The 27,778-nt window shown below is 47.6% G+C and overlaps 1 protein-coding gene across 6 annotated transcripts; it reads left to right on the forward strand.

The window, feature by feature from the left end:
• cald1a (caldesmon 1a) lies at positions 1–27,352 on the forward strand. Of its 6 annotated transcripts, none has more exons than XR_015084629.1 (17): positions 3–167; positions 15,410–15,495; positions 18,411–18,548; positions 19,397–19,760; positions 19,832–19,864; positions 19,930–20,100; positions 20,584–20,747; positions 21,556–21,823; positions 22,707–22,844; positions 23,707–23,750; positions 23,898–23,976; positions 24,129–24,272; positions 24,346–24,441; positions 25,027–25,095; positions 25,235–25,287; positions 25,962–25,998; positions 26,079–27,352. XR_015084629.1 is itself a non-coding variant. In XM_086021891.1 (17 exons), exons 3-17 carry the CDS (start codon positions 15,419–15,421, stop codon positions 26,090–26,092), a joined length of 1,836 nt encoding a protein of 611 aa, XP_085878017.1. In that variant the 5' UTR covers positions 58–167; positions 9,813–9,961; positions 15,410–15,418; the 3' UTR covers positions 26,093–27,352. The 6 variants fall into 6 exon arrangements, 5 of the variants coding, with proteins under 5 accessions (XP_085878014.1, XP_085878015.1, XP_085878016.1 ...); XM_086021891.1 differs by lacking the exon at positions 25,235–25,287 and adding an exon at positions 9,813–9,961 and having other exon boundaries at positions 58–167; XM_086021888.1 differs by lacking the exon at positions 25,235–25,287 and having other exon boundaries at positions 1–167; positions 23,901–23,976.
• Positions 27,353–27,778: the final 426 nt, after the last annotated feature.

Here is a 27,778-nt window from a genome sequence, read left to right on the forward strand (position 1 = left end):
TATTTTTTTTTATTTTTTTTTTTTTTCGCGAACAGGGGCGTGGCTTGAGTGGGGCTTGTATCCGTGCTGCGTGGAGCGCAGGAGCGGCATCAGACTGGCTGCCTCGACTTCTCTCCCTCTTCTCCTCACACTCGACCCAAGAGATCATGTCCCGTTACGATCCACAGGTAAGCGCACGCCAAAAACCACCCGGGCCATGTCGTCTTCTGACTTCGACGTTATGCGCGCGTGTGTTTTTTTTTTGTTTTTGTTTCAACAACGGAAAGCAGTGCGCTGCACGTATTTTTGTGGAATTGCGTTTGGCCCGTTAGCCGCTCCCTCCTTTGTGCGCTCTCTTTAACTTTTCCCGAGCTTCCGCGTAAAGTCACGGAGGCTGCTTTCGAGTATCACTTTCACACCCGAGTAAAGTCAAGTCAAGTGAGCGGTTTGGAGTTTTCCTCCGCACTTTTGCGCAGTCAATAAAGTCACTTGTGGGTTTCCAGCCTCATGCCATCCTGACAACTCCAAACACGCGACCGCTGTTGTCCTCCGGTGAGTGGAATATTTAAAAGCATGTGGAGAAAAAAAAAAAAAAAAAGCACTATCTGCTTTCAGGGCAACACCTTCTTTGTGATCGCCTCACCCCTTGAGGCGAAATCGTCCCGCTACTCACACTGAACTTGAGTTGGCCTTTAAGTCTTTGATCACAGCTTTGTCACACACTAATATGTGTGAAATGTATGCATGGATGGAGCTGGGAGGAGGGGAGCTGGACGAGTGCCTTTGTCTCTTTTATGCTTTTTAGGCCATAGGCGGGGCAGTGATTGAAAATGAAAGTATCCGATGGGCGGGAGGGAGGGAGGAGCTGACGATGCAGTTGTGTGATTTCAGCCGTTCCCAAATATTTTGGCCCAACATTTGGTGCTAGTGTTGCAGTCAAGACCACACCAACCGACACCAAGACGTGAGCGAGACTAGAGAGCATCGAGACCGAGACAAAGTCCAAACGTTGTTTAGCAAAGAAAAATCACCCTCCAAAAATTAGATGACCGGTATCATTTTTTTTCCATCAGTTTTGTAACCGAAACAAATTGTTGTTTTTTTACATAGTAGAATGAAACAAATCCAAGCAAATTTGTTGATTCACATCTCCAAATTATGCAATCTTAAATATCATGTCACAAAGCAAATTTGAAAGGCAGGGGGGCGTGGCAACACCGGCCTAAAAAAATCCAGAGTGCCCGCCCCGTCCAAGACTGAGTAAAAACGCCTTTGATTCCGAGACGAGACCCTTAAAAAGTGGTCTAGAGACCGGTCTCCAGATCTCCGTCCACTCTTTTTCACAGGAGCGCACCGTACAATACTGTACGTATTATTGGATTGCAGCGACCGAGAACTGCGTTGCGTCATACTGACAGCTGTTTCGAATAGTTTGCCAGCGCTACAAGCCCCCAACCGCAAAAATAAATCCAATTAATGTCTATTTGGCAGTGCATTATCTTTTGTATTGTTGACACGGCTCTTGTGTTGGATCCGCCCGGTTTGTGCAGGTGTACCTCATGAAGTGTCTTGCGATAGGCAACGTTTGGATGTCCAAACTAAACGATCGCTCTTGTCGAGCGTGTCATTTCACCTCAGACAGACACTTTTCCTCCGTGTGATTAGCGCCCCAAAAATGCGGTACGTTTGGCGGCTCAGGTGCGGCCGCTCCGCCTCATTAATGTCATCGTCAACAAGCGTCCGTCCACACGCGTCCGTCCACACGCGCATGCAAAGTTTGATAGCAGAAGCTCCCAATCCGGCAGCGTGTCAAGTTCCAAAGTCGGAATCCGCCGTTTCGGAGCACCAGTGAGCGGCAGCTGCCAACTGAAGTGGAATAGGATGGAAAATACATTTTTAATGTGCAATATGTTCTTCCCAAATCCAGTTTCCAGTCACTGCACGCAGACGCGGTAGCCAAACGTACATTATTTCCTCGCAGCAGGTGCCAGCGCGATGATCCCGGTTTCTTCTCATTATGGACCAGTGAAACTATGTCAGCTATGTTTCCTGTCTTCTACCCGCTTTAACCTTTCACCTGCTTTCCATGCAGAATGCGTCTCTTGAGAACATGCACGCTTTGTAACAAACGGAGGGCTGAACAATTGATTTCACGTTGTTGGTGATTTTGCTTAGTGTAAAACAGGTGAATATAATCCTTGTTTGTTGAAAAAAAAAAAAAAAAATAGCACGGGATGAAATAATGATTGTATATTCAATCTCAGTCTTGGGAAAAGTTTGGCAATTTTGATTATTTTCAAAGTCGTTGAAATAAATGCACTTTAAGGGAGGTGTTGGAGTGTAATTGTGATTTGACAAGTAGCTTTTGGGGTCTGCGGCTATCCCCCCCCCCCGGCGCTCCCCCTCCTCTTGTGAATTGGATAGCATGTAATTTGAACGCTCTGCAACCAGAACCACACTGTTCGGACCCACAGAGCGATCTGGAGTTGGAAAAAGAAATCTTAACTCTTGACTGGCTAACAAGTTGAAAGTGGTCGCGCTGGCTAATTGCTGGCGAAATCACACGCGGGGGCATGAAACATTAGACGGTGCTTAGTTAGGTCGTGGAAAAACCACGGTAAGAGCTTTGCAGATGTTTGTAATATATAAATGCTGTTATTTGAGATTTTAAGAGGAGCGCTCCACCGCCGGCACCAGCGTCAGTCACCCCTCCCTTGCCGTGACATTTCCCTCAGCGTAATTTCGCTTTCTATTTGTTTTGGGTCAAGCTGACGTGGCGCAATTCCATTGGAGAACATCCACTCTGCCGGCAGACAGTCAGGCATTTTTTCTACGATTGGACTTTCTCTTGGGTGAACTCATTTCAGGCCCCGGTGTTTTTGTCAAGCCGGGTTGAGCTTGTTGCAACAGACTTGGCGCAAAGCTAAGTGGCATTTTGACCGAACTGCATGCCCACCCGAAAGAAGCGTCTTTTGGAATGAACCGCAACGTTTGTTCTTTTGACGGAACCAATCGTCAGGCGGAGCCTGGACGTCCCATGCAGGGCTCAGCCCAGGCTTTAGTCACACTCGCGATATCAACCTTTCATTCGTGTCATGTCCGAGCCAGGTTGCCTAATAAGCAGCGCGGCATGTCGGCTTTGGTAATTGGCACGTCGGCCCGCCGTCTGCTCGCCGCCAGATGCCAAGCCCCGCCGCAAGTTTCAAAGCGGCGAAACAAGACGTTTGTAATCCTTTTCTTTTGTTTTTTTTAATTTTTTTTTTAGTAGGTGATGACTCTAATCTCGGCAAAGCAGCATTGCTTTTTTTTTTTTTTTCTTAAAAGGTGAAACACTTTTCATGGTGTTTTTGTGGATGATTGATTGATTGAGAGAGAGAGTGAGGTCAATTCACCAAAGCGGTGCTTCTGATGTCATCCCGCAACGATTCATGTTCATTCCCCAAAGCAGGTTATTGGGAGAAATGCACCGTGTTTTGGACAGGAACCTTTGCCTTCGGGCTTCTTCTCATCTGATAAAACAAGCACAGGAAATGTCTCTGTTAGCTGATTGGCCTTGTGCTTTCCTTTTGCGTCCTCCCCGCGGGACCTCAGACGTGCACGGCCCTACTCTGTGGAAGCAACCTCGGCTCTCCCTCCATTCCTCACCGTCACCACCGTTACACCCTTTTGTTTTTGACATTCTCATACTCCACTTAACTCTTTCAATGTCTGCCATTTTGCCAAAAAAGTTTGTTTCTACCGTATTCCATTGGTTTGTTTTTTTTAAAGTAAAAAGCACTGGAAAATGGTTGGTAACACCCAAATGATCTATTTTGGAATAAAAACACCAAAAAACAAGCTTTTTGGGAAAATGTGACTTTAAGCTATTACATTTGCTTGAGTGGCGCCTCAACATATGAGCAATATTTTTCTTTTGTAAAATGCCAACGTCCAAAATGAAAATGTGCTTTTGATGCCAAAATAATACATTTGACAAACCATTTAGTAGTAGTAGTATTTAATAGCGTGCGTGCCTATTTACCTACATTACGTCGTCGCCTCTTCTAAATGAAATCTTCGGTCATCTTTTCTGTCTTTTTCAGTTGGTCTAATGTGACAAAACAATCACAAGCTAGTTAGAACAGTCAAATTAACAGAGATCCGCCATGTTCGCAAGTGTCCCACATTGTTTTGATACAAGGTGATCCCACCCAAAAGAGACCCGATGCTGCCAGACGCTGACCATAGTTGGGATTTTTTTTTTTCCTTTGCTTTCCCAGCAAAGAAGTTAAGAGCAAATATTCAATTGAACTCTTTCTGTACATCGTTTTTTCCATTCCAGTCATTCTCCCCACAGCCTCCCAAAACCAAACCAAGTTTGGCCCATCAAGAGCGTGTCAAATCAATGTTTTGAAGCCCATATTTTAGGGTTGATGGGGAATTAAAGGAGCGTGGAGGCAATAGGGTGAGGTAAATCTCAGGGATGTGTGTGTGTGTGTGCGAAAAATACCTTTGAGGGTAAACACATGATCAGTGAGGTCATGTGTTTACACAGCGAGCAAGGTTAACCGCTCGGAGCCGCACAAAGAGTGCTGCAGGGGTTAGGGACGGACAGGCCAGTGTGTGGGTCACTAATAGGCTTGCCGGATTTATGCTGGTGGCTTACGGGAGGGTATGTGCGTGCGTGCCTTTGCTTGGCGAGTGTGAACGACACGTTGGAAGCCTGCCATCACGCGTGAGATTTGTCCAAACGGCGGCGAGGAGTGACATCATACACATAAAAACAATCCACCTTGTCCTTAAATGGACATGCACATGAAGCTGACTTGTAAATCTGCTTGTGTACCTTGGAAGAATTTCAGAAAATGAGAGCATTTTGGAGTTGCCTTTGTATAACCCACTTGAACAAATATGACGCTATCATGACGGATTTGCCATCATATTTTCTTCAACTCTCCGGAAGAGCCGATTACCGTAATCGGGATGGTAAGAGGGCCTTGGGTGACTTTTGGTGTCCATGCGTGTGGTGTGTGTCTCCACTACGTTACAGCCCTGGGGGTCCACGCCGGGTTGCAGTCAGGAGTAGCGGTAATCGTTTTAAGAGCACATTTATAGAGTGCAGTCTTTTGCGCCTCCTAATCAGAGGCATACTCGCGCAGATTTGCATACGAGCCGCCGAGGACCTCTCAGGAATGTTTTACGGACAAGGCCGGCGGCGGGGACGCTGCGCTGTTGCCATTACTTTCCACTTCACGTGTCGCTGCCCTGTTGAGACGAGGGCGGTCGGTGAAAGTGATTAAGACTGAAGATCAAAAAGCAGAGTCGTTTTTTTTCCCCTCAACACCCCAAACAAATGGAGCGTTCGGGCAACCTTGTGGTTGTGGATGAATTTCGCCGTCTGTTGGGCCATTTTTTGTATTTTGTCTCTCTGCGTTTTATTCTCGTGTCTGGCAGGGGCACCGGAAGAACAAAAATATGGCCTTAGGAAACCATTTTAATCAGACAGTGCCGTGCAAAGGCCGAGGTTGGCTCTTTACCTCATCAGAGCCGTGCCGGTGGTGATTGGAAGAAACACTCAGTCAGGTTTTATTGAATAACCCAAGCCCTGGACCGGAGGGGCTTTACTGTAATAGAGCACCTCTATAGCCACTGAGGTGACAGCCAAATGGTACTTATTAAACGAAGGGCTGATTCATAGGATGTGCCCTGCTGTCGTTCAACCTTCTTTGGTGGCTTACGGTTCGGCTTTAGCGCTTCTGTCCGCAGCGCACGCTGGTTTGAAGAAGCAAAGTCGAATTTGGCGACCAACAAATAACAACACTCCTCATCTGTAGCTTCCGTCGGCAGAGAGCTCTTCGGGAACAGCGGCTGAAGAGGGCCGGAGCGCGTTTACCCGGCACATACCTCTTGACACAAATTGAGCATGGCGTCGTAACAGAACGGCAGCGAGGATTAATTAGCCACCGCATTTCGACTGGTGGCTCCTTCTCTTCAGATTAAAGACGGCACGTGTCACGCAAAGGAGATTCAAAACCGTATGAGTGGGCTGAAGGCAAGACGAGATGTCCGTGACCTCCTTCCAAGTCTCCGTGTGATTGCTCGGTCGTTCATAGAGTGCAATGATGGGAAATTAGCGGCCTCATTAAAAGCAACTTGATTAGAAATAGAGATTATCCCCCCCCCGCCCCCCTTTCGATTCGTTGACTCCCGTCACTGAAGAATGCGTCAAACACGGTGTCTGGCTTGCGTCCCATTATTTTCCGAGTGCGCCCGAGTGAAATTGTGGTTCCCCACACCGCCACTCAGCCTTGCGACAGCCACCTGGGAGACCGACTTGGTAAATGGAGCCTTATTAGTCCAGGTTAGACATAATAAAGGCGAGTAACGGTACACCGGCCAAGCCAAGATCCAGATTGGTCTGAAATGAAATCGGAGTCGGTCAACGTAACTCTAAATGAGCGCAAGGTGGTTGGAGAGGATTAGGTATGCGTTTAAGACAGTTCAGGCATGCACCCGTAGAAATGAGAGCAAAATTGACCCAGGCGGAGGCGGCAGTTTGAGAGATGGCCTAACCCCCGCGGACGGGAGGGATAACTGCATTTTTGGATTGACTCCCATTTTGGCTCCGCTGCTTTGTCAACCAAATCTCATTTCCATTTATGCCATCGGTGGAAAAAAAGCGGCCGGCAACAACCTCGGCGGAGCGAGCAGCCTCCGAAGAACGGCGCTCAATTATTTACAATTTCATGGCTGTCTGAGATATGTGTTATTCCAATAAATTTAGGAATTAGTAGGCTTAAATACCACACATATATTAACCTCTAAAGCGGAATTTCATCCTCAATTTAATGGTAAATACCACATGGCGCTAATGGAATTCAAAGACGATTGGGCGTTCCGTGGTCTTAATAGACTGTAGTCTCAAATTAGCACACCCGCATTAGTGACAAAATGGCAGCCGCGGAACTGCGACGCGTTTTGGTTTGCCGTTGAATGAGACGAACTCGGTGGCCTCGCACCGGTGGTCACTTTGCAAAACCGGAACAAGGAGCAGAGCGAAACACGGCCGCAGTCTGGGGTGACATCCGACCGCCCGGCAACGGCGCAACCTTGACGCCGTTAGCGTTGGCCACCGTTGGGATGCTCGTTAGCTAGCTGCCATTCGAACGGCAACCGGCGGAGCTATGCACAAAAGGTGCTGCTGAGGAGCGAGGGAAGCCGTCGCTATGACACGACCGGAATGCGTTTTTTGCGGGTGAGGAAGCCAGCGTTCCTTCTCTCGCTAAGACAAAACGGATGTTTCAACAAAGGTGTGTCATTTTTGCTTCTCGCTGTCAGCCAGGGCGGGCGAGCTGCCCTCGGAAAGTGATGGGTTTACAGCCCAGGATTTTCTGCTGACTCGTGCGGTATTCCCATTAAAAGTGTCACTTTTCCTATTACCTTCCTTGTTCCCCTACTGCGTCGCTGCCAGTTTTACCGGCTCGCTCCTGCGTGGCACACCAGTCACGTCGCTAAGTGCGGTTCAATGTCATTCAAAGAACTTATCGGCCCATTCAATTCATTTGGGGCCGCACTCTTGTTTTCACAAGATAAAGTCTATTGTGCTATGACGGGAATAGATGGGCATGGCATGCATCACGGGTCAGGAGACAAATGAGGGATGTGTGGCGCTGGTTGTTTTATTCCATTATGGTACAAGATCCCTGCTGATTGCACTTCAGACAGACCCACATATACGTATATGTGTGTCGCTTATTTTCTTATTTTTACGTGAATGTTTTTTTCACATTACAGACATCGCATTGAAAATTAAAAAAATATATATATATATATATATATATATATACGCGTGTGATCTTTGTCACACCGCCTGCCGTACCGAGAAGCCAAGAGGAGCTGGCCCACCGGAATGAATTCAAACTCCAAACAGCATCACGGGATCAGTAATAGAGCCTCGTTCCAGTCGTCTCACTCGCCGCCACCCCAGCCTGGACCCAAACCGCCCCTTAATCCCCTCCTATCTCTCTCTTAAGGAATGCAGCTCCTTATTTTGAAAAATACCTTGTCATGTAATACCCTTGAAAAGCAGTCTCTCAGCACAAAAAGGGGGGGGGGGGGGAAATGGCATTCCTCCGTGTGATTTAGTGACGTGTTAAAACAAGACGAGAGAGATACAGCTTTATGCCATTTTGGAGGGATTTAAACAAATTTTTTTTTTCTTTGCGGCTTTGCACTCAGCTGTCATGTTTACAATTGGCTTCCAGTGTGTGTGTGTGGTTTTTTTTTTCCCCCTATTTGTCTCCATTGCGACTGAAACGTGGCGTTTGCAGGAAGTACGTCAAAATTGTCCGAATCCTCACTTTTCCAGCATGTCTTGCGAGTGGCTTCAGAATCATTTCCATTCGAGCGCTTGTTGCCATCTTCGTGGCTTCTGTTCATTCTTTGGATATTTTTTAGTTGCCTGGTTATGAGACAAAAACATCCAGCCCTCAAGAGGTTCATTTTTCGTCCTCAGCGGAGGTCGGTTTCTTGCGTTCCATTTGCTCTGAATCTTTTTTCCATTGGATTCTGCTTTATATTGTCGTCAGCTGGATGAACTCCATCGTCCATTGGCAGTAGCAGTGCCTGCTTTAAAACGTACCATATATCAGTGCCTGGTTAGACCGGTATCCACGGCCCACTCACTAGTAGCAGATTAATGTCCCATTGAGGAGTCGCAGACTCCTGGCAGGCTCTCATTTATTCTGACACAAGGCAGGTGTTGAAAAGAAGCCAGCAGAACCACAATAGCGTTAAAGTTGTTGTTTTTTTTTTGATTTACTACTACTGCTTTTCTCTCTGTATTAGCAGCTTATTTTAATGCCGGTGTTTTAAGACGAGCCTCTTTTCGTGCCTCGTTATTTTATTTTTGATGGCGTTTACCGTCACGGCCCAAGGAGCTTGTTGACGTCCTGGTAGCTTTGTCAAATTTCTTGACGATCATACGTTCTATGCACCTCCACTAGTCTAAACGCGCCTTTTGCAAAAAGCCGCCGTTTTTTTATCCATCTCAGGGGCGGCCATTTTGTCACAGTCAGACGTCACAGCTCTTGATGTTTTCTGAAGCTGGGCCAGTGACAAAATGGCTGTCCCATGAGATGGCCAAAAAACGGGTGGATTTTACGGCTTAAAGTCATATTCCACAAACGGAATATTCATCAAAATGATTAGACTAGTGGGGCTGCATAGAACGTCAGAAGATTTGGGGGTTGACTTTAGCAAAACACTTATATGTATGTACGTATATATATATTAGGGGTGTAAAAAAAACTTTAAATGGTTAAAAATAGTTTTGATTTAAAAGGTTTGATTACATCGAATAGAACTGAATCAAATCGTTCCTCTTTGAATCATATTGAGATGTATCAAATTGCCTTTTATTGGAGAGACATCTAAGAAGGAAATGGCGCATTTTGCAGTACTGACAAGTTAGTTGAAACGTTTGTAAAATGACAATTTTTAAAAAAGTCCTTGCATCATACCCTCTCGAACGGCGCTGGACCAAATCGATCGAATCGTAATCCCCCAAATGGAATTGTTCCACTTTCAAATCGAACCGTTTCGCACTCCACATATCAAAGACCGGAGCGAATCGTGTTTTGTGGAAAGCTGCGCAATTGTGTACAGTTGAAATGTACGATAATCTTTACACGTAAACTCCTGCCCAATATGTCCTGGGTCAATTCGAAATGGTATTTAAAACAGTCCTCTTCATCATGCTGCGGACTTTGTGACATCGCGAGACCAAGATGACACCACAATTGATTAACAGCACACACCTCGCCATTGTGACGCTTCAAACATGATGTTCCCAGAGGGGGTTTGGCCACTGAGCTGCCAAGTGTCAACAACCGCTTGCAACAGAGATCCAGCCAGCCGGCACGAGCCACGGAAAGGTGCAGAAGTGGACATTTGAGGACATTTTCATGGATTAAACACTTGCTCAGCTCCTTGTTAGAGAACAGTAAGTTGTTTTCCCACAAACACAAAGTTGATGGCAATCCAATGTTTTGACTACCGCTGGCACATAAACCGCATTCTTGCAAAAAAAAAAAAAAAAAAAAATAAGGTTCAGTTCTTTTTCAACATAAATGTTTATATGTACATTATTTGAACGATAGATTCCTTTAAAGAGGTGTTGACATGCTTTTTTTTTGCTTGAGCTGAGCTTCCCCTCAAGCGAATGCAAAGTTGTGTTGCGCATGCCATGGAAAACATTTGATTTACGACCACTTTGTTGTGTGGTTGCCTCACCGGCAGGCCTCGCGGCTAATTGGATCCAAGCGTCCCGCGAAGTGTCCACAGACATGTTTCGAACTTTAGCGGAGGACATCAGTCACTCGGTACTGAGTGCGGGCCAACTCCAGCCGCTGTGACGTTAGTGTGAGAGCGTTAGTGTGAGAGCGCCGCTATCTCACTATGCACACAGCATGCAAGAAACTTTTTTTTTGTTTTTTTTTTTCCCCCTCCCCCCTCCCTTTTTGCCCAGTTTGGTTACGGGAAAGGCAGCATTTTTCTCCTTCCATATTTGGTCATATGGACCAGCAGCGAGCAGCGGACTTTTGATGCATCACTGCAAACAAGACTTGGATGCCTTTTAGCTTTGCAGTTTAGCAGGATGCCGCATGCTTATAAAAGTCCAAGGTTGGCATTTTACGATATGAGCAATAGAATGCAAATGTCGCTCTTTCAACCCAAGCCAACCCAAACATTGTTTTTTTTTTTTTTTTTTCAAGAAAATGTTCAATGCAGGCCCACTAGTTGAAACGAGGCATTCTGATGACAGTAATATGGCGTTCAACAGGAAAATCCACCCATTTTTGTCCATCTCAGGGGGCAGCCATTTTGTCACTTGCCGTCGACTGAAAATGACATCACAATTGCTCGGGATAACGACCAATCGTGGCTCGGCTTCAGAACACGGGTGAGCTGTGAGTGGTCATTACCTGAGCAACTGTGGTGTCATTTTCAGTCGACGGCGAGTGACAAAATGGCCACCGCATGAGACTTACACAAGTTCAAAAGCCATCCTGTTAGCACTAGCTCTTTTTGGCTGCGTTTTAGTTTGGGGAATTGGATTAGCAGCTCACTTGTGAGATTTATCATCCTGGCCGCTTTACTGTAGTGCTTCATTGCGAGACAAGCAGCAGCTGGGATTTTTTTTTTTTTTTTTTTTTTTTGAAGGGACCAAATATTTGCTTTCAAATGTTCTGTTGGAGAGCTGGATGATGGGGGATGATGGATACGGTGTGTTGGCGCCCTGCTTGTACTGCAATTTAAGTGTGACTTTGCTCCAAGCGTGCCGTCGGAGAACATCAAAGGTCCAAGCCGGCCGGCGCAGGTGTTTTGAGCTGCCTCCAGATGTTTTAACGAGAGCAGGTGGGATTATGGTTGGCCCATGTGTCAAACTGCCGCAGTATGGCGCCAACTATTGACTGTCCCGTTTGTTTTGTTTTTTTGCCTAAAGTGTCGTTGGCCGGTATCAGCAGCCACCATGAGTACCCGATATCTTCAAACAAGGCCCGATACCGATACCCGGTATCGATACTCATCCGTCCTAGTATTGATGGTTGGCATTGGAAGCGTATGCGTGCAAATATAAACATTCATCTGGTGATCCACAAAGTAGTGAAGTGTGCAGAGCTGCTGTTTGGGCGCCACTTTGATTTTTTGAAATGCAATCTTTCGCCTGACCGGCTGTCACGAAGCCTGTAGCCCTCCCAAGTCCAATGCATCCAAGGTATTCCATTGAGATTTCCGTGCTCTTGAGTGTGTGATTCACTTTCACACAGCCGAGCCTTATACAAAATGAAACACAGTCTGGGAATGCAGGAGCCTGTTTTTTTTCCTCAGTGGATGGAAACGTCCACCTTGTCGCTTTCCTCAACGCTGTTGGATTAGTCGGGGTAGTTTAGGGTGATTTCCAATTTCTTTCCCTTGCCGATCTGTCGCGTTTCTCTCCACGTGATGCGGCGACGGTTGACTGCAGCGGCGCGACGAGATGCGCCCTCGTCGGGGTGGAAGCCTCACTTTTGGGGACGCCTGGAAGAAAGCGTGAGCAGGAAGCAGATGGAATTGAGATTGAGACGAGCCGTGTTGCGTTTGGCCGCCTCGGCGCGGCATTGACGCCCGAAGACGCTGTGGTTGATTTTCACGCCGTGGCGCTCGCGTGTAGATGGATGGAGGAGAAAGAATGTGCGTAATCCCCTCTACGCGCAACATTATCCGGGCTATCGTGAAAAAAAAAAAAAAAAAAATCGAGTGGCTCTTCATATTTTATCTGCATAATAGTATGCAGTTACTGGATAAGCTTCCGTCGTCAATGCCAAGACACACAAAAATGTGCCTGACTCTATAGTCTGGATTTTTATGAGTGTTATTTTTACGGTATTCTCATGTCAAAAAAAAAAAAAAAGAAGAAGAAACAGAAAAAAAACCTTTTGATATAAATAAAACTTTTAGGAATGTCAAGTTGGCAGGACACGCAATAATAAAACAAGTCACTGATTTTTGCCGTTTTAAATGGTTTTTACGGTTACCCACGTTTCTAAAATCAGGGCTCAAATTAAGTACACGGGCATTTTGCAAATCACTTAATCATAAATACGTTTCAAAAACGAATTTTCAGTTCTGTGAAGCCTGTATATTGTGTGAAGCCGCACTAAACATGGACCAGGAGAAGCTTTCCAGACATTAGCCGATCACAATGGCCGTTCGAGCGCCGACGTCGCAGTCACGAGACGTACGGCGGGCCAGGGCAACTTTGTTGCTTTGCAATCCAAAAATGTAAAATTGTGACTAATATTTGTTATAAAATGCCACACACACGCGCACACCCTTAAATACAGTTTTGCTATGTTGTCATCTTTCTATTCTCTAGCGTCAGGAGACTCCAGTCCTACGCCTGCAGAAAGCATTTACACAGCTCAAACCGTCTCAGGAGCTTCTGCCAAAACAGCTGTTCGTCTTCAGCGTCGTCAGCGCCTACGGGCGCGCATTAGGCCTATCGCTGTCTTTCTTCCCCCCCCCCCCCCTCCCAAATGCAAATTTTGCTTGATGGAGGCTTGGTCCAGATTTCAGGTCGGCGCTCGCGAAAAAAGAAGGGCGTGGACAGGATGAGGTTGAAAATGAAAATCTGTCACCAACTTTGCACTCCCGGTTGCTCAACTGTGTGGAATGCCGTCTTCCCTTTTCTCCCTCTCGTTCTGCCTCTGTTAGCTTTGGTAAAAGTGTGGGTGGTCCCTCTAGTGCTAGACACCATTTTGCACGCATGCACATCTTGCCGAGGCCCTTTTTATGCGAGCCAGGGGCTTCCCCCCCCCCCCCCGGGTCCTTTGCTTAGCGCTTTCCATTTAAAAGTTCGTATGAGACTGCATTTATCCAATAAATGGATGAAATGTATCATTACTGTCGCAGCTGAAATACTTAATTTCTGCGGTTCGTTTGTCTCGGTTCCATTGAGCAACCTTATCGTTTAGTCGTTAAATTCGTGACCGTGTTTCGTTTGGAGATGGTCTGAACTAAGGCGGCGCGTCTCCCTTGGCGTGCCCTGCGTGGAGACGCGTGTGTGATTAGACCGGTGCCGTTTGGAGGCCTTGTCACTAGTACTTAGTGTTCTCGTCTCGTTTTAATTACGGTTGCATGCGTAGCCAGCGCTAATTGGCCCTTGCCCACAGTCACAGACGACGCTATCTTAACATCCAAATATAGAGAGTGAATTAGTGCACTGTTGTGAAATGCAACCCCCCCCCCCCCCCCCCCCCCCCCCCCCCGGTTTTCAGTCACGGCTGTTGTGTAATAGTGAGGAAAGCGGTCTGCGCTTACTGTACTTCGAATTGAGGCGCTCTAGTGACGCGGTCTTTGTCGGCTACCGTCAAAATCGTGCGTCCCTGCGCTAAGCGTTAGCGAAACGTGTGTCCAGTAAGAAAATGACAGGGAGGGCTGCCCCGCTGTGAGAGTGGCCACAGCCGACTTGAACAACTCCTTTCACTGCCTTTAAATGTGGCAAGGCATCTGCGTGCATGCTTAGCTCCAGCACCTAACATTGTCGAGAGCGTCGATATCCGGTGCGTTTAGCTAAAGAGAAAAAATGCAGAGACAAGACGGCGACCGGAAGTGAGGCTCAAGCGCCGAGTCATGTCCTCCGAGAGCCTTTTTCTGGGTAAACAACACAGGAAGCGTTAGCTGTGGCGATAGGGGGGGCGGAGGAAGGAGGTCATTGAGGGATAGAAGGAGGGACAAGCAACAAGAAGGGGGCAGGAATTTTTGCGGGCTGCAGTGTGGGAGAAAAAAAGCTGCTGATAGGCAAGTTGCGTCAAGGAAAAAGACTCTCGTGGGCTCATTTATTGAAGGTACTGTCTGATCCGTTTTGTTCTCTAGCGTCACGCTGTACCTAAATGGACCCTCTTGTATAAACGGCACAGTATTTCCGGGTGCGACCGCTCCCCGCTGCTCCACCAAATGCAGCGTTGTCTGTTCCTCGAGTACTTAATTAGAGTCTGTTTTATTCTGCTCAGCCGTGCGCTGGATGTGCACGGCGGCTGAGCACAGATCGTAGACGGGGGGGGGGGGGGGGGGGGGGGACGCTCGGCCTGGCAAGCTCCTGGGTGGTCTCCCCGCCCAACCGCGCACGTACCCCTTGTGGGTATTTTTAGGGAAAATGCTTTTCACGTCCCGCGGTGACTCGTCCTTCCGCCTTCTCCGTCCGGTGTCGTCCGGGGGGGAGGGATCAGTGTGGCCTAAAACCACCCTTTACGCTACTACAAATTCTCTAAGTATAATTTTTTTTTAAAAAAAAAAAGCTTGTAGGGTCATCCAAACTTAGCATGGAGGGCATCTGGTTGCCATCTTGAACCGCGATGCTAGCACTTCCATTTTTTCACCTCCGTTACGGTTACGGCCACCCATTCGGGGTAAAAAAAAAAAAAACAACTACTCTACCAAAAAGAGCATGTTGGACAAATGTATACACAACTAGTGCCTGAGTAAAAAAAAAAAAAAAAAAAAATGGAAATGTGTTGGTGGAACCACGGCATTGTTTACCGGCACTGCGGCCATTTTAGAACTGAGTAAAAAAAAAAAAAAAAAAAAATGGAAATGTGTTGGTGGAACCACGGCATTGTTTACCGGCACTGCGGCCATTTTAGAACTGAGTAAAAAAAAAAAAAAAAAAAATGGAAATGTGTTGGTGGAACCACGGCATTGTTTACCGGCACTGCGGCCATTTTAGAACTGAGTAAAAAAAAAAAAAAAAAAAAATGGAAATGTGTTGGTGGAACCACGGCATTGTTTACCGGCACTGCGGCCATTTTAGAACTAACCAACCGAAAGGGTTGAGACTTTTTGAGATGGGTGGTCCCCGCAAACCCTAAAATCCACTTTTGACACTATTTTTTTTTTGCTCGCTTCCCAGGGTACAATCATGGATGAAATGGACTTTGAGCGGCGCCGGGAGATGAGGAGGCAGAAGCGGGAGGAGATGCGCCTGGAGGCCGAAAGGTAAGACCCTTGGCATCGGCCTTTTCAGACAACGCACGACCTTCGCCCAAAATTTGGAGAACGGCGCCAGTGTTTTAAAAGCCTCTTTGCGGCCTTTCTAAAAAGCGCAGTTTGGCAATGGGTTGTAGGAGGTAAAAAGTTGATAAAAGCAATCAGATAAGCATTGTGATGACCTTTAAGTGGAAACGCTCAATCACGCCCCGCCGCTCTCCTCGCAATTTTTCCTCTCGCAGATACGGAAGGCCCCTCTGAACTCTCTTTGATTCAATGGACAAAATTGATGAGACCAAAGCCCATTCCAGCGAGTGATTGAGCGCTAACGTGCCAAGTGCGGGCAAAAAAGATTGTAAGAAGAGTATATAATTGTGAGAACAATGTGCCAAGGCCCTTTATATATATATATATATATATATATTTTTTTTTTTTTCAACAAAAGTTTCCTCGTCACTTGCTTAAGGCCACTTAGGAAGAGTTTGATAAGAATGTAGATAAGAGCCAAGGTCATTCATCTACTCTCCTTCACAAAGTTGTTTGGTTTTGCTACAAGAGGGGGCCCAAAGTATCAAAAAAACACATTTGAAAGGGTTTCATTCTCCCTTGTAATAATGTGTGTTTATTAAACAGTGTATAGCGTCTGTTTTATCGCAGTTCCTTATTTGCTGGAAGGATTGAAGTTGAGGTTGGCAGCCCCTCCCCCTTCCCTTCCCTTCCCTCTTCCTCCTCTTCCTCTTCCTCGTGCTTGACAACACTGCTGCCCGTCCACCTGTGCCCTTCGGGAAGGGCTGAGGCAATAACACCCATCCTCTCGCCAAACGGGGGCGCTTCCTTCCAAATATGGTCGTGAACATGGCCGAGGCCAAAAAGCGCACCTTCGCGGATGTCCACACATTTGCCTCAAATTGTGTCCGGGAAATTCGCCGCGATTGTTTGATGGCGTCCTTCTTGCCCGCGAGAGCAGTGATGAAATCAAAGCTCCCCGGCGGAGATAACGAGTCCGCTAAGCGGATTTGGGGGATTTCTACCCGAGAGCAGGGTGGGTGAGTGAGTGGGCGGCGTGGTTGCGGTTCTGCGGGCTAGGAAATAGTCCGGCGTGGGAATGGGTCAGCATTTCTGACGGCCCAAGCGCCGCCTCCCTTCCCCTCGCCGGCCCTCCCTCCTGCTCCACAGCCGCTCGCGTTTTCACTTTTTCCTCTTACCAAGTAGGGGTGAAAAAAAAAAAGTCTTCCCCCCCACCCCCGCCCCCCCAAAATGGGTTTTGCTCGCATAACTTCGATGCTATGCCGCAAGGAAAATATTTAGACATACTTGTGCCTAATAGGCGCTTCCCATGCTCGACTGTGTGCAACTTTTGAGAGAAACGGCGCAATATGAGAAGCGCATTCGTTTTTTTTTTTTTTTTTTTTTTTGCAAATCACGTCGAGGACATTTCATTAACGGTGTCGGGTCGGCTCCGACGCGCCGCTGCACAGGAAAAGGGTGTCGCCCGTGATGAAATCAGCCGATTATTGCCTTTTCCGTTATTATCGTGCTCACCTCTAACCTTCCTCATTTGTCATTTGCTTCCCTCCTCCCCCCAAGAGGCGCTGTGGCAGAATGCTGATGGCGTTTGGGGCCTAAGTAAGGAAAAAAAGGGGATATTGAAGCAGGGCTTTGCTTGTGTGCGCGCGCGCCGTGATTGACAGGAATGCTAATTCAGCTTTTAGGAGTTTGTTCTCCTCTCCTACCGAGGAATCTTGAACCCTGGGATTGTCGCCGCCTGCCGCCAAGGACTCTTTGATTCCATTTTTAGCCGTTGCCTCCTTCTCGTTCTCATGACATTTGCCGCCGCTTGCCCGGCCGATGGCGAGTGATGTCACCGTCCCACGGGTCCCGGTTGGGTGTCAACGGACTCATCTGCTGTGTTTTGACAACATTCCTCACGATGAGGGGGAAGGGGGGGGGGGGGTGGGGGGGCAAGCTGTTGTTGACGAGCTGCAAAACCTCAAATAAAACCCAGAGCGGCTTTGGTGCGGCTCACCACACATGTTGCAATTAACGTGCGAGGGCACGCTCGGCTGGCCGGGCTCAAAGGCGCTCGTGTGATGTTAGGTAGCCGTGTGCGCGGGGGAGGGGCGGCGGGTGGGGGGGGGTTCAGGGGCGCGCGCGGGCCGGCGGGCGGGCGGTCCGCAAAAACAGCACTCGGCTGTCGAGTGTGTTTTAGGATGTGGAGGGTGGCTGAGAAGTGCAACCTCTTTCTCACTCCATTTTTTTCTTTTTTAAATCAATTAACCAACAAGAAAAAATACATTTACAGTCGCCCACCCTCCTCCCCCCCGCCAAAAATGTTTCAATTGCCTAGAGATGCCACAAGATGGCAGCAAAGCACACTTTTTCTTTTATTGTCCTTTTTCTTGTACAAGCTTACCTATATTTGGAAGTGCCCCAAAAAAACATTGGGTCAAAAATAACACACTTATGGGTCAACAAGTGACCGACTGCAATTTGGGGCGATTTGACGCACGTTTTTGGGTTATTCACTAGAATGTTCTAATGAATAGTTGGGTTAAAACTGCTGTAGATTTGTTTGCATTGCTTTTGTAATCTGATTTACTGACAGGTTTAGGCCACGCTTGTTTCGTCCAATGTTGGGAGTTTATTAAATGTGATATTGTTTATTGTAATACAGATTAATGGGTTGCTTGTTTGGTAAAAACAGAGAGGACCTTGAGGAAAATAATTGCATACGAAATGGCAATCACAATATTGAGGTGGACGGGGGAAAAAAGTACAATTAGATTTTTTTTTTTTTTTTCAAATTGTTCAGCCCGATTCAGCAGTGTGATGATTGTTTTAGTTTTGAATAGAGTTCAAATGAGGAGTTCACCGTGATCGGCCTTGCGGCGTCTTGGCTGATTCTTCCGCCTCTCCTCTGCCAGGTTGTCAAGGAACGATGACGACGAGGAGGAGGCGGCCCGAGAGAGGAGGCGCCGGGCCCGCCAGGAGAGGCTGCGGGCCAGGGAGATCGAAGACTCCGCCGGGCAGCCCGACAGTCAGGCCATCACCAACTGCCACAGGTGACCAAGTACTGCCGTAGTACCCCCAAAAAAAAAAAAAAAAAAAAAAATCAAGCTAAGTCGTTATAAGGCAAGTCTAACAGAAACGAAAACTACGACCGACGAATCCCGGGGGTGCGGAGAGAAAGCCTCGCCCGGACCGGCCGCTTTGGCCTCTTGCTGGCGAGCTGCTGGGCCGCTATCTTTGAGAAAAGAGCTATTCATCCTTTCCGTTCTTACATCCAACGTTTCTACTCAGATGTATTTTCAGGCCTGCCCGGTGGTTTGATTTTCAAGCATTTCTGTGGCGAGGACCTGTCGACGGAGCCAAATTGTCGGCGTTTGGCTGGAGCGGAGCGGACAGGCCCGCGCCGCAGAAAATGTCTTCCGCCTCGGCTCTCCGGACTTTGATTTCTTTAGCAGCACTTGTTGTCATATCAACCTGTGGACGAGGATTGTTTGCAAAGGCTGTCATTTCATTTCGAGGCTGTTATTTGAGGTGAACATGTGCCAATCTTATCCGCGACCCCACACACACACACATACACACACACACGCGACGCGCCAAGTGTGCTTACTCCTCTTCTGGCGTGAGGTGTCCTTGACAAGGCACTCCTCACACAAAGACATCTCGTGGTCGACAATCTTCCCCCAAGATATGTGGCGTAGTACCAAAATGAACCTGTGAGGGGCAGCATGGTAAACAAAAAGGAATAGCCATGGCGACCACACACACACACACACACACACACACGGAAGGATTTGCGGTTTGAGCAAAACGCGAATGAAAAATGAGGCCTGCTTATCGGTCTAATGTGCTGGCTGCATGCTTTGTCTTTTTGACCCGTTTGTATTTGCTCTCCTGCCAGCGTGCCGGAAAGCGTGCCGGCCAGCGGCTCTTTGGGCGGCGCGGGCGAGGAAGAGGACCAAGCGCTGGTGGAGCGCATGGCCCGGCGCGAGGAGCGCAGGCAGCGCCGGCTGAAGGAGGCGCTGGAGCGACAGCGGCAGCCCGACGAGGCGGACGGCGGCGGCGGCGGCGGCGGCAAAACGGCGCTGGACAACAACAACGAGGAGGAGGAGGAGCAGAGGCCTTTCTCCTGGCGTCGGGAGAAGACTTACAGCTCTTGGAGGGAGGAGAAGGAGCCGGAGGCAGCCAGGGAAGTAGAGGCGGCTGCTCCCGAGGAGGAGAAAGTGATGGAGGAGAAGCCGTGGAGATCTTACTTAAGAGAAGAGGTGACTCGTCTGTTTATTCGCTCTTCCGCGAGGATCGCACTCCACTAACTGGCGTTTTTTTTTTTTGCTAGGAATCAACCGACGGGCCGCTCGTCGAGAAGCAGGTAGGCCCACGCAGTGGACTTGGCGCGCGTTTCCCCGCAAGCATGGTAACGCCCCTTTTTCGTAGGCGTACGCAGAGGAAGCGACTCATCCGGTAGTCAGTCCAAATCAGGCCGAGTCAGCGGACGTAGTGGCCGATGAGGCGCCCGCGGGCGCCTTTCTAGACATCCGAACGCGTTTGATACCCAGAAATGACAGTGGTGAGGTGCGTGGGATGCTACACGCGGAGGACAATCAGGTATCTTGACTCGTGGGAAGACCAGTTTGGCTAGAGAGGCGCAGCCCCCGCGCGCGCGCCATGTCAGCGACATCTGTGGACAGATTTTGCGACACACAAGAACGCGGGGCACCCTCGCTAGATCGTTACAAAGTGCCGCCCAGCCGCAGTCTTATTAACAGAGTGGTCACTATTTTTTTTGTTTTTTTCGCCAGTGAGCTCGATTACATTACGCTGACTTTTGCTCCAAACGCTCTCGTTTGCCACATTCCCTGGCTTGCGCAATATCTCATGATCAGGCCGCCCCCCCCCCCAAAGGTGGAAATCTCCTAATTTAGCTCTGCGTCAACATTTTATAGAGATGTGGCGAATAATACCAACACCTACTTGCATACATTTTGTCGTAAATGTCACACGTGTTAATGTGATGTTATGTGTCACTTTGTTACCTGTTTGGTGTGCTTGAGTCTAACCCACTGTGTGTGTGTGTGTGTGCGGGTGCAGCTGTGTGAGAGAGGCCAGCGCAGGGAGGAGCAGAGGAAGCAGAACGGAGGCCTGCATGATGATGATGAGGAGGAGGAGGAGGAAGAAGAAGAGCAGCAGCAGCAGGAGGAGGAGGAGGAGGAAGCCACTCCAGAACAGTACATGAAATCTGAGAGGACGCCCAGGTACGCACGTGTGTTGTCTTGGGCCGCCAGTTTGGTCCTAGTTTTGATCTCACACAGAATACCTTTTTTTATTCGTGAAAATTCTTACACGGCTTGTAAAATATTTAGATCATTGAAGAATTTGTTTGTAACCACCTGTATTATCACGCCCTTAGCTAAAAATAAACCTGACATGGGTTGAAAACGATAAACAACCCAATATGGGTTCAAAAATAGCCCAAAATGATTTTATTAAAACTCATTTAATCGGTGTTATTTCGAAGGCGGCAGTTCTAAGTGTGTTTTGTTGCGTTTGAAATCAATGCCTCGCCGCTCCAAAAAAAACCCAAATACGGCTCCTGATTAAATGCGCAGACCATGTAACTGACCCCCAATGCACGGAAAAACAACAATAAGACTTAATTGTGAAAAGCAGATACTGCGCTTTCGGTTGTAAAAGTTCTGCTGTAAAATTTTCCAGAAAGGTCAGACCACCTGATGGCTCAAACCTTGTGAAAAAAAAGCAAAATGTTAGCATGCTGGAAGCTCTTTAATCTGAATTTTCAGGCCGTTGCTTTTCAAGCCGCTATTCAAGCATGCAAGCGTTGCCTCGGGCGTCAACAAAATCATTGAAAGGCATATCGGAATCTGATTTTAAGCAAAGAAAGTTCAGGAGAAAATCTGCTTTTGGCCCCCCCGAGCCTTGAGCGTGAAACCCGAGATGAGCGGGAATGTTATCTTGAAAGGTGTTTGCTGGCCAAGTGCCAAATCCCTTGAAATATCCCGATTGCATCCGCCGTCAAACGTGTTTGCGCGTCCCTCTCGGCAGTCGAGGCTCCCCGGAGGCGCCGGCGGACGCCGACGACGACGCCGCCGCCGCCGCCGTCCGCCTGGAGGCCGAGCGCAAGCTGGAGGAGCTGAAGCGCCGCCGCGAAGACGCCGAGAGCGAGGAGTTTGAGCGCATGCGGCAGAAGCAGCAGGAGTCCGAGGCCCAGCTGGAGGAGCTGAAGAGGAAGAGGGAGGAGAGGAGGAAGGTGCTGGAGGAGGAGGAGCGGCAGAGGAAGCGGGAGGAGGCCGAGAGGAAAGCCAGAGAGGAGGTAGCGCGATCATATCATTTCATCATCCATCTGGACCAGTTTCCCTGCCAAAGCTAGCGACGCGATTGACACCGACTGCAGTGGAGAATATATCCGCATTTTGTTTGTTTGCCGTCAATGAACATTTCCACGCAACGTTGTTCATTTCCACCATCACACAGCGCCGCAGTCACCTCGTTAGCCCGACGGCCCGTCTTGGCCGCGTTTGTGGCGGCCCTTTTCTCCCTCCCGCCGCCCCTTATCCGCTTCGTCTTGTGTCGCGTTAATGAGGCCTTTTGATTTGTAATTAAAAGAGGGCCCAGGGATAGACGGAGACTAATTAAGCAAGACGAGGCCGCTCGGAGACGGGCGACGTGCTACCAAGCGCCAGCCTTTCTATGAGTACAAGTACAAATGCTCCATACGCTTATAGTTTGAAAGGGCACTTCATAGTGTGCACATTAATCGAGGCCCACTCTCCCCCCCACGCCCCCCATTTATCGCTAACTTTCAGAGCTGACTCCCGTATGCTTTGAACACATTTGAAGTTACTGCGCTTTTCAAGAAAGTTTACTTGCATCAAGCTGTCACTTACCAGTTGAGACAAAAACCAGAATGTTCAACCAAACCATATCATTTCGTCTCACCAAAGTCCCCTGAACGGTGGCACTAAACGATTCAGCATAAAATGCCACTCCCAGTTGAAGGTTATTTATGTTACGTGACATAAAACACACGTACACTTTGTGTATGTAAAACAGCCGTCCAAAGAAAGGCCTCGCTAGAGTTAATGTAGCAGTTTAGTATATGAATAGTAAAAGAGCTGCGGCCCCAAAATCGAGCCCTGCGGAACGCCGTACGACAAGCACTGCAAATTGGATATCGCCGTGTGTGCGCTCTTCAGGAGGAGAAGAGGAAGATGAAGGAGGAAATCGAGAGGAGGAGGGCGGAGGCGGCCGAGAAAAGGCAAAAGGTGGAGGACCCGGTGGACAACGAAGAAAAACCCTTCAAGTGCGTCAGCCCTCGCGGCTCCTCGCTCAAGGTCAGCCGGTTGCCCACCTGTGTCAATCCATACACTCATCCTTTACTCTGTCATCATGTTCACCGGACGTACAACTGAGCGTGTTTGTTTGGGGTCCTTTAGTGTGTCAAACCATCTGTGGATCAATAATAAGAGAACATTTTCTGACACTAGAGAATACCATATTGCATGTAAACAAGACCAGAAACTATCAAATTGAAATGAGTTTAAAAAAAGTACACTTTCCGACCGTGCCTCGCTTCTTGTGTGGCCGCTATTTCAACCCATAAAGAATAGGTATCACTATCTGCCGTCACCTCCCAGTGGAGCAAAGGCAGCCCCGCGAGCTTTTGTCCACATTATCAGCCTTTTAGCAGCGCGAGCCTTGCTGCCCGACGCGCGGCCGATAACGCGAGGACGCAGGGAAGCGATTAGCACGGACGGGATTACGCGAAACGCGGTTGTTACAAACGCATCGGGGAATTTCCTGTCGGGGAGTATTTTGGGAACTCCCACATTTGTTTGCCGCCCATTGCAAGAGAACAAGAGGGAGCGACTTTGCGTCCCTTCATTTTTTTTCTTTCTGTAGTATGCGGCGCGCTCGATATCATAAACAATCCTCTGAGATTCCCACAGTCTGCAGTTGAGAAATGCTTGCTGTGTGTTTTTTTTTTTTTTTTTTTTTCTCTATGCGTGTGTCAGTGTACTCGGTGGGAACAATCGGTTGCGTTGTGCACTGCAGGTCAGCAGACTGCACTTATAAGGGAGGATGTGTCCACTAGCTAGATATATAACGCTATTATTGTCGGCAAAAACACGAGACTTGATTCCCGACGTCTTCTCCATGAAAAGTCTTTGTTCATTAGCGGCGCTCTGCTTCCAGATCGGAGAGCGTGCCGAGTTTCTCAACAAGTCGGCGCAGAAGAGGTAAAATAGATCAACCGACAAGCTTGCATTTGTTCTTGTAAACCCAGCGCTCCTCTTTGGCCAGAGAGGAACGTAAATGCCCGCTGGCAAGGCGAAAAATGTTAAAAGTTGTGATTTTTTTTTTTTCCCCGCTGGCCGCCGCTACAGCAGCACAGTAAAGATGTCCCCTTCCCCCGTGGTGTCCAAGATTGACAACCGACTGGAGCAGTACACCTCGGCCGCTCAGGTGAGCCCATCGGGTACTTGGTGACGCCGTCGTGTCATGTGTTTAATCTCACTTTTGGGGAAAAAGAGCAACTTCAACCTTAGCATACGTTCCTCATAGATACGTACCGTCAAATACGTTGGCTTGACTAAACGACTTTGTTGCCGCCGCAGCGGGAGAACAAGGAGTCGCGATGCCCTCGCTCGGGCGCCGTGGATCTCCCGGCGGTGACGGACAGCATACGCAACATCAAGAGCATGTGGGAGAAAGGCAACGTGTTCGGCGGCTCGCCGGGGAGCAGCGGCAGCGCCTTTAAGGTAAGGCTCCTGCGCAGGAAGGAGGCCGCCGCTTGGGCGCCACGTGACCACCTTTTGGCCTCTGTCCAAACAGGAAGCGACTGTGATAAAGCCTGGCGTGGCGGGCCGCATCAACGACTGGCTGAATAAAGCCCCCGAGAGCGGCAAGGCGTCGGGAGGAAGGCCATCGGTAGGTCGTCTCCACGGCAACGCCTGGCAAAAAGTCTAAATTGGCAGCCGGGTGGCATTTTTCCCTCGTAGCGCGGCAGATCCACATGACAACCTGTAGGTGTCATTATTTTCTTCATTTAAAATATGCACTCTGTTGCAAGATACGGTCTTATTTTTCTGACGCTCGTCCAGGCTGAGCTCATACTGACAGGCGTAGTTAATATTGAACTGCATGAGAGGGGCAAATTAAAAGGAACGGCGTGCTAGTTACAATGGAGAGCTTACGGGGACACCTGCCGGCTGCTGTGAAAATCGCATGCGCTTGAGACGTACACGAAGGTACTTGTCGATGAACCGTCGTCTCGACATCGATCCAGAAAAACAAGGGCTGCCGTTGCGGTGATTTTAAAATTGCTGTTGCTCAATCCTGGAACAATTGTCAGACTGCCGAGTTCTGTCCTGTTTAAGATGGAGAACCTTGTCTGCCATCCAGGATTTGATGTGTAAAATAGTTCGAACGAGCATCACTTGGCCTGATACCAGAAATCAAAACACTGTCATGCTTGAGCTTTGACATGCGCTTATTTCCCCCCCCCCCCCCCAGGACCTGAAGCCTGTGGATGTGACCAACAAGAGGAATTTATGGGAAAACAAAGGCTCCTCTCCGGCCAAGGTACGTTTGCCTTTGTTCAACAGTCGAGTCTCAAACGCAACAGGACCCAGTTGACGAATTACATCACTGATCATTTTTGTACAAGCATACGTACTGTGAATGCACCCACGTGTATATTTGTTTGTGTTTCTCCTAAAAGAACTCTGATAGCTAGTCGATGTACTCGTTGCAATCTGGAAAAAGCCTGCAGAGGTAAAAAAAAAAAAAAAAAAAAAAAATGTCTTGCACTTGCTGCCACACTATCATCTGTTTGCATTGCACTTTTTTTTTTATCTTCACCAGTTGGACAGTAGCAGTGGCCAAATTTATACTTAAATGTGTTTAATGCAAAATAACATGACCGTTATAAGTCAAGCCTACGATTTTACTGGAGAAAAAAAAAACTGTTTTAAAATTTTGCCTCATAAAAATGTAAATGATAAAGTAGGAGTATGTAGCGTTTTGAGTTAGTCCAACTGCAAGCTTTTCACCGATGGCTGTTTTCACACACGTTGGCCTTTTCGCTTCCAGGAAGCACAAATCTGCTCCACTTGCACTCTGCTTTCCCTTTTTATTGCCTTAATGGAGCCAATCTTTACAACATCTGCTTCCAATGTGGCCAATTTGCACTCCCGCTCTTTGGGTTGACCGTCATCACCTCGCATTTGCAAACATGTCAGCTGACATGGATATACTGTGCAAACGTTGCAAATGGACACGCCCACCCACGCACACGTTTTCTGAGTCACATTGCCGTCCTCCTTTCCTGGTTGGCTTCCTTGGTAAGGCTGGTTTGTAGGCTCACTTGACGGTAGTTGGAGAGGACGCTGTCCGTACGGTGGACAAATCCGATAATCGCTTCTGTTTTTTTTTTTTTTTTGTGGCAGGCGGCAGGAAGAGGCGAGACCAAATCAGTCACCAATGGTGAGTGAGTGCAGTCAGCATGTTTTTTTTTTTTCAGTAACCATTGACGTCTTTGTTCTGCCTCCCCCCCCAACCTCCAGGTATGGGCCACTAATGTCCAGAAGGAGCAATTTAAAGCCATGGCCGACAATCCCAAGACTTTGGCTCGATGACCAAAACAAACAACCACAATCTCAAAGAGGGACCCCAAGAAAACGACAAGACGACCCACGTCCCAGCATTGTACGCAAACGTCGCTGCGTTTTTTTTTTTTGGACGGTGGCCACTTTAGGTGCCTTTGCACGTTTATATTTGCTTTCTAAAAGAAACCCAAATGCTGTGAAAATTGGATATTATGAACTCTTAAAAAGTAATTGCAGTGTAGTCGATTCCGTTTTTTTTCCCAGGGCGACATTACGTAAGCATACATAAAAGTTCCTTTCCATCTCTTTTTAATTTATATTTAAAGCAAGAAGCTTCACACGCATAATTATTTTATTCCAGCCACTTTGGGATAGAAATATAAGCACTTGTAGAATTTAGCTCAAGTCACATTTATGTCTTACAATAGCACAGAAATGGTCTGGGTAATGTATGTTAACACTTTATATGGTCATCATACAGTATCGTATCTTAACATCCTTATACTCACAACAACTATTTTTCTTTTTTTTTTTGTATTCATGAACATTCCACCAACAGGTAGTGTTGACTATACAAAAAGGCCGCTATGACTTTTTTTGATTATCCTCTTATTTATGTTTTTTTTTTTTTTTGTAGCTTCAGACATTCCTCTTTAAAGCAGGTGCACGTGATGCCTTCAAACGTTTTATAAATGTAGGGGGAAAAAGGCAAAGCTGCCGTTTGACCTAAAAAAACAAATGTTATTGCTTTTATGCACGCTCTAGTAGAAATCAGGGTGCCTCCCACTATGTACTTTATCAGGCCTTAGGATTGCAATGAGAAGCTCAACGACGGCTGAGGCAGCGTGCGCGACGGACGCCTCACAGCAAGGAAGTGTTAACGTTCGAAAGATTTTGAATGAGGATTTCTCAGTCTTAAATCAGCTCCATTGATTTCTGTTCCTGCTCCAACGTCAGACAATCACATTCCACGGCCTCGGAAAAGAGCAGGAGAGGCTCGACCAAAACGTTTTCTATCGTATGAATGTTTCCATGCATTTTTTTTTTTTTTTTTTTACTTTTTGTCAATGTTTCCATGTTTAACCAGAAACTTTGTAAGCGATGCAACACACCACACATTGTCATATGTTAGTCTCTGTGAAGAACATTCCCAATGTCATGCACGCATGTTTTCAAAGCATTGTACCACTGACGCAGCAACGGAATAAAGGCATTGCGATTTGACAGATTAACTATGGATGCTTCCTGTTTCCCTTTCTAACAGGTATGATGTGCAAAATCAAAGAGTTCATATATATATATATATATATATATATATATATAATTAAAAGGGGTGGGTTTTGTTTGTTTTATTCCACCCAGTTGAGCTGGGCTCACTTGAACTGACAGGAGCACAACCAAATGTTTTGTTTTGTTTTATTTTGAAAGCATGCTTTTGAGCTTTTTAATGGGGGGAATTGAGAAGAGATATTTACCTTTATGTATACACAAGTGTTGGACGGAAGCCATTTTCGATTGTCTTTTCTTTTAGATGCGTGGGTTGGTTTTGCACACTCGGGCGGGTTGTAAATACTTCGGTCTCCTTGCACAGAAAATCAAAGATACATTCGCCCAGTTGGGTTAAAGGAATGCGCAACTAAAGAAACCAACCAATCTGG

Source organism: Filicampus tigris, chromosome 22 (assembly GCF_054856515.1).
Source record: "Filicampus tigris isolate MCC_2025a chromosome 22, RoL_Ftig_1.0, whole genome shotgun sequence".
In the NCBI taxonomy this organism is placed as follows: Eukaryota; Metazoa; Chordata; class Actinopteri; order Syngnathiformes; family Syngnathidae; genus Filicampus; species Filicampus tigris.

Bases quoted from the DNA above. Each gene is read 5' to 3' on its own strand.
- cald1a (XM_086021890.1), top strand. From the start codon at position 147: ATGTCCCGTTACGATCCACAG. The intron at 168-15,409 runs GTAAGCGCACGC...CTCGCTTCCCAG, and splicing joins TGTCCCGTTACGATCCACAG to GGTACAATCATGGATGAAAT. The intron at 23,977-24,128 runs GTGAGCCCATCG...TTGCCGCCGCAG, and splicing joins AGTACACCTCGGCCGCTCAG to CGGGAGAACAAGGAGTCGCG.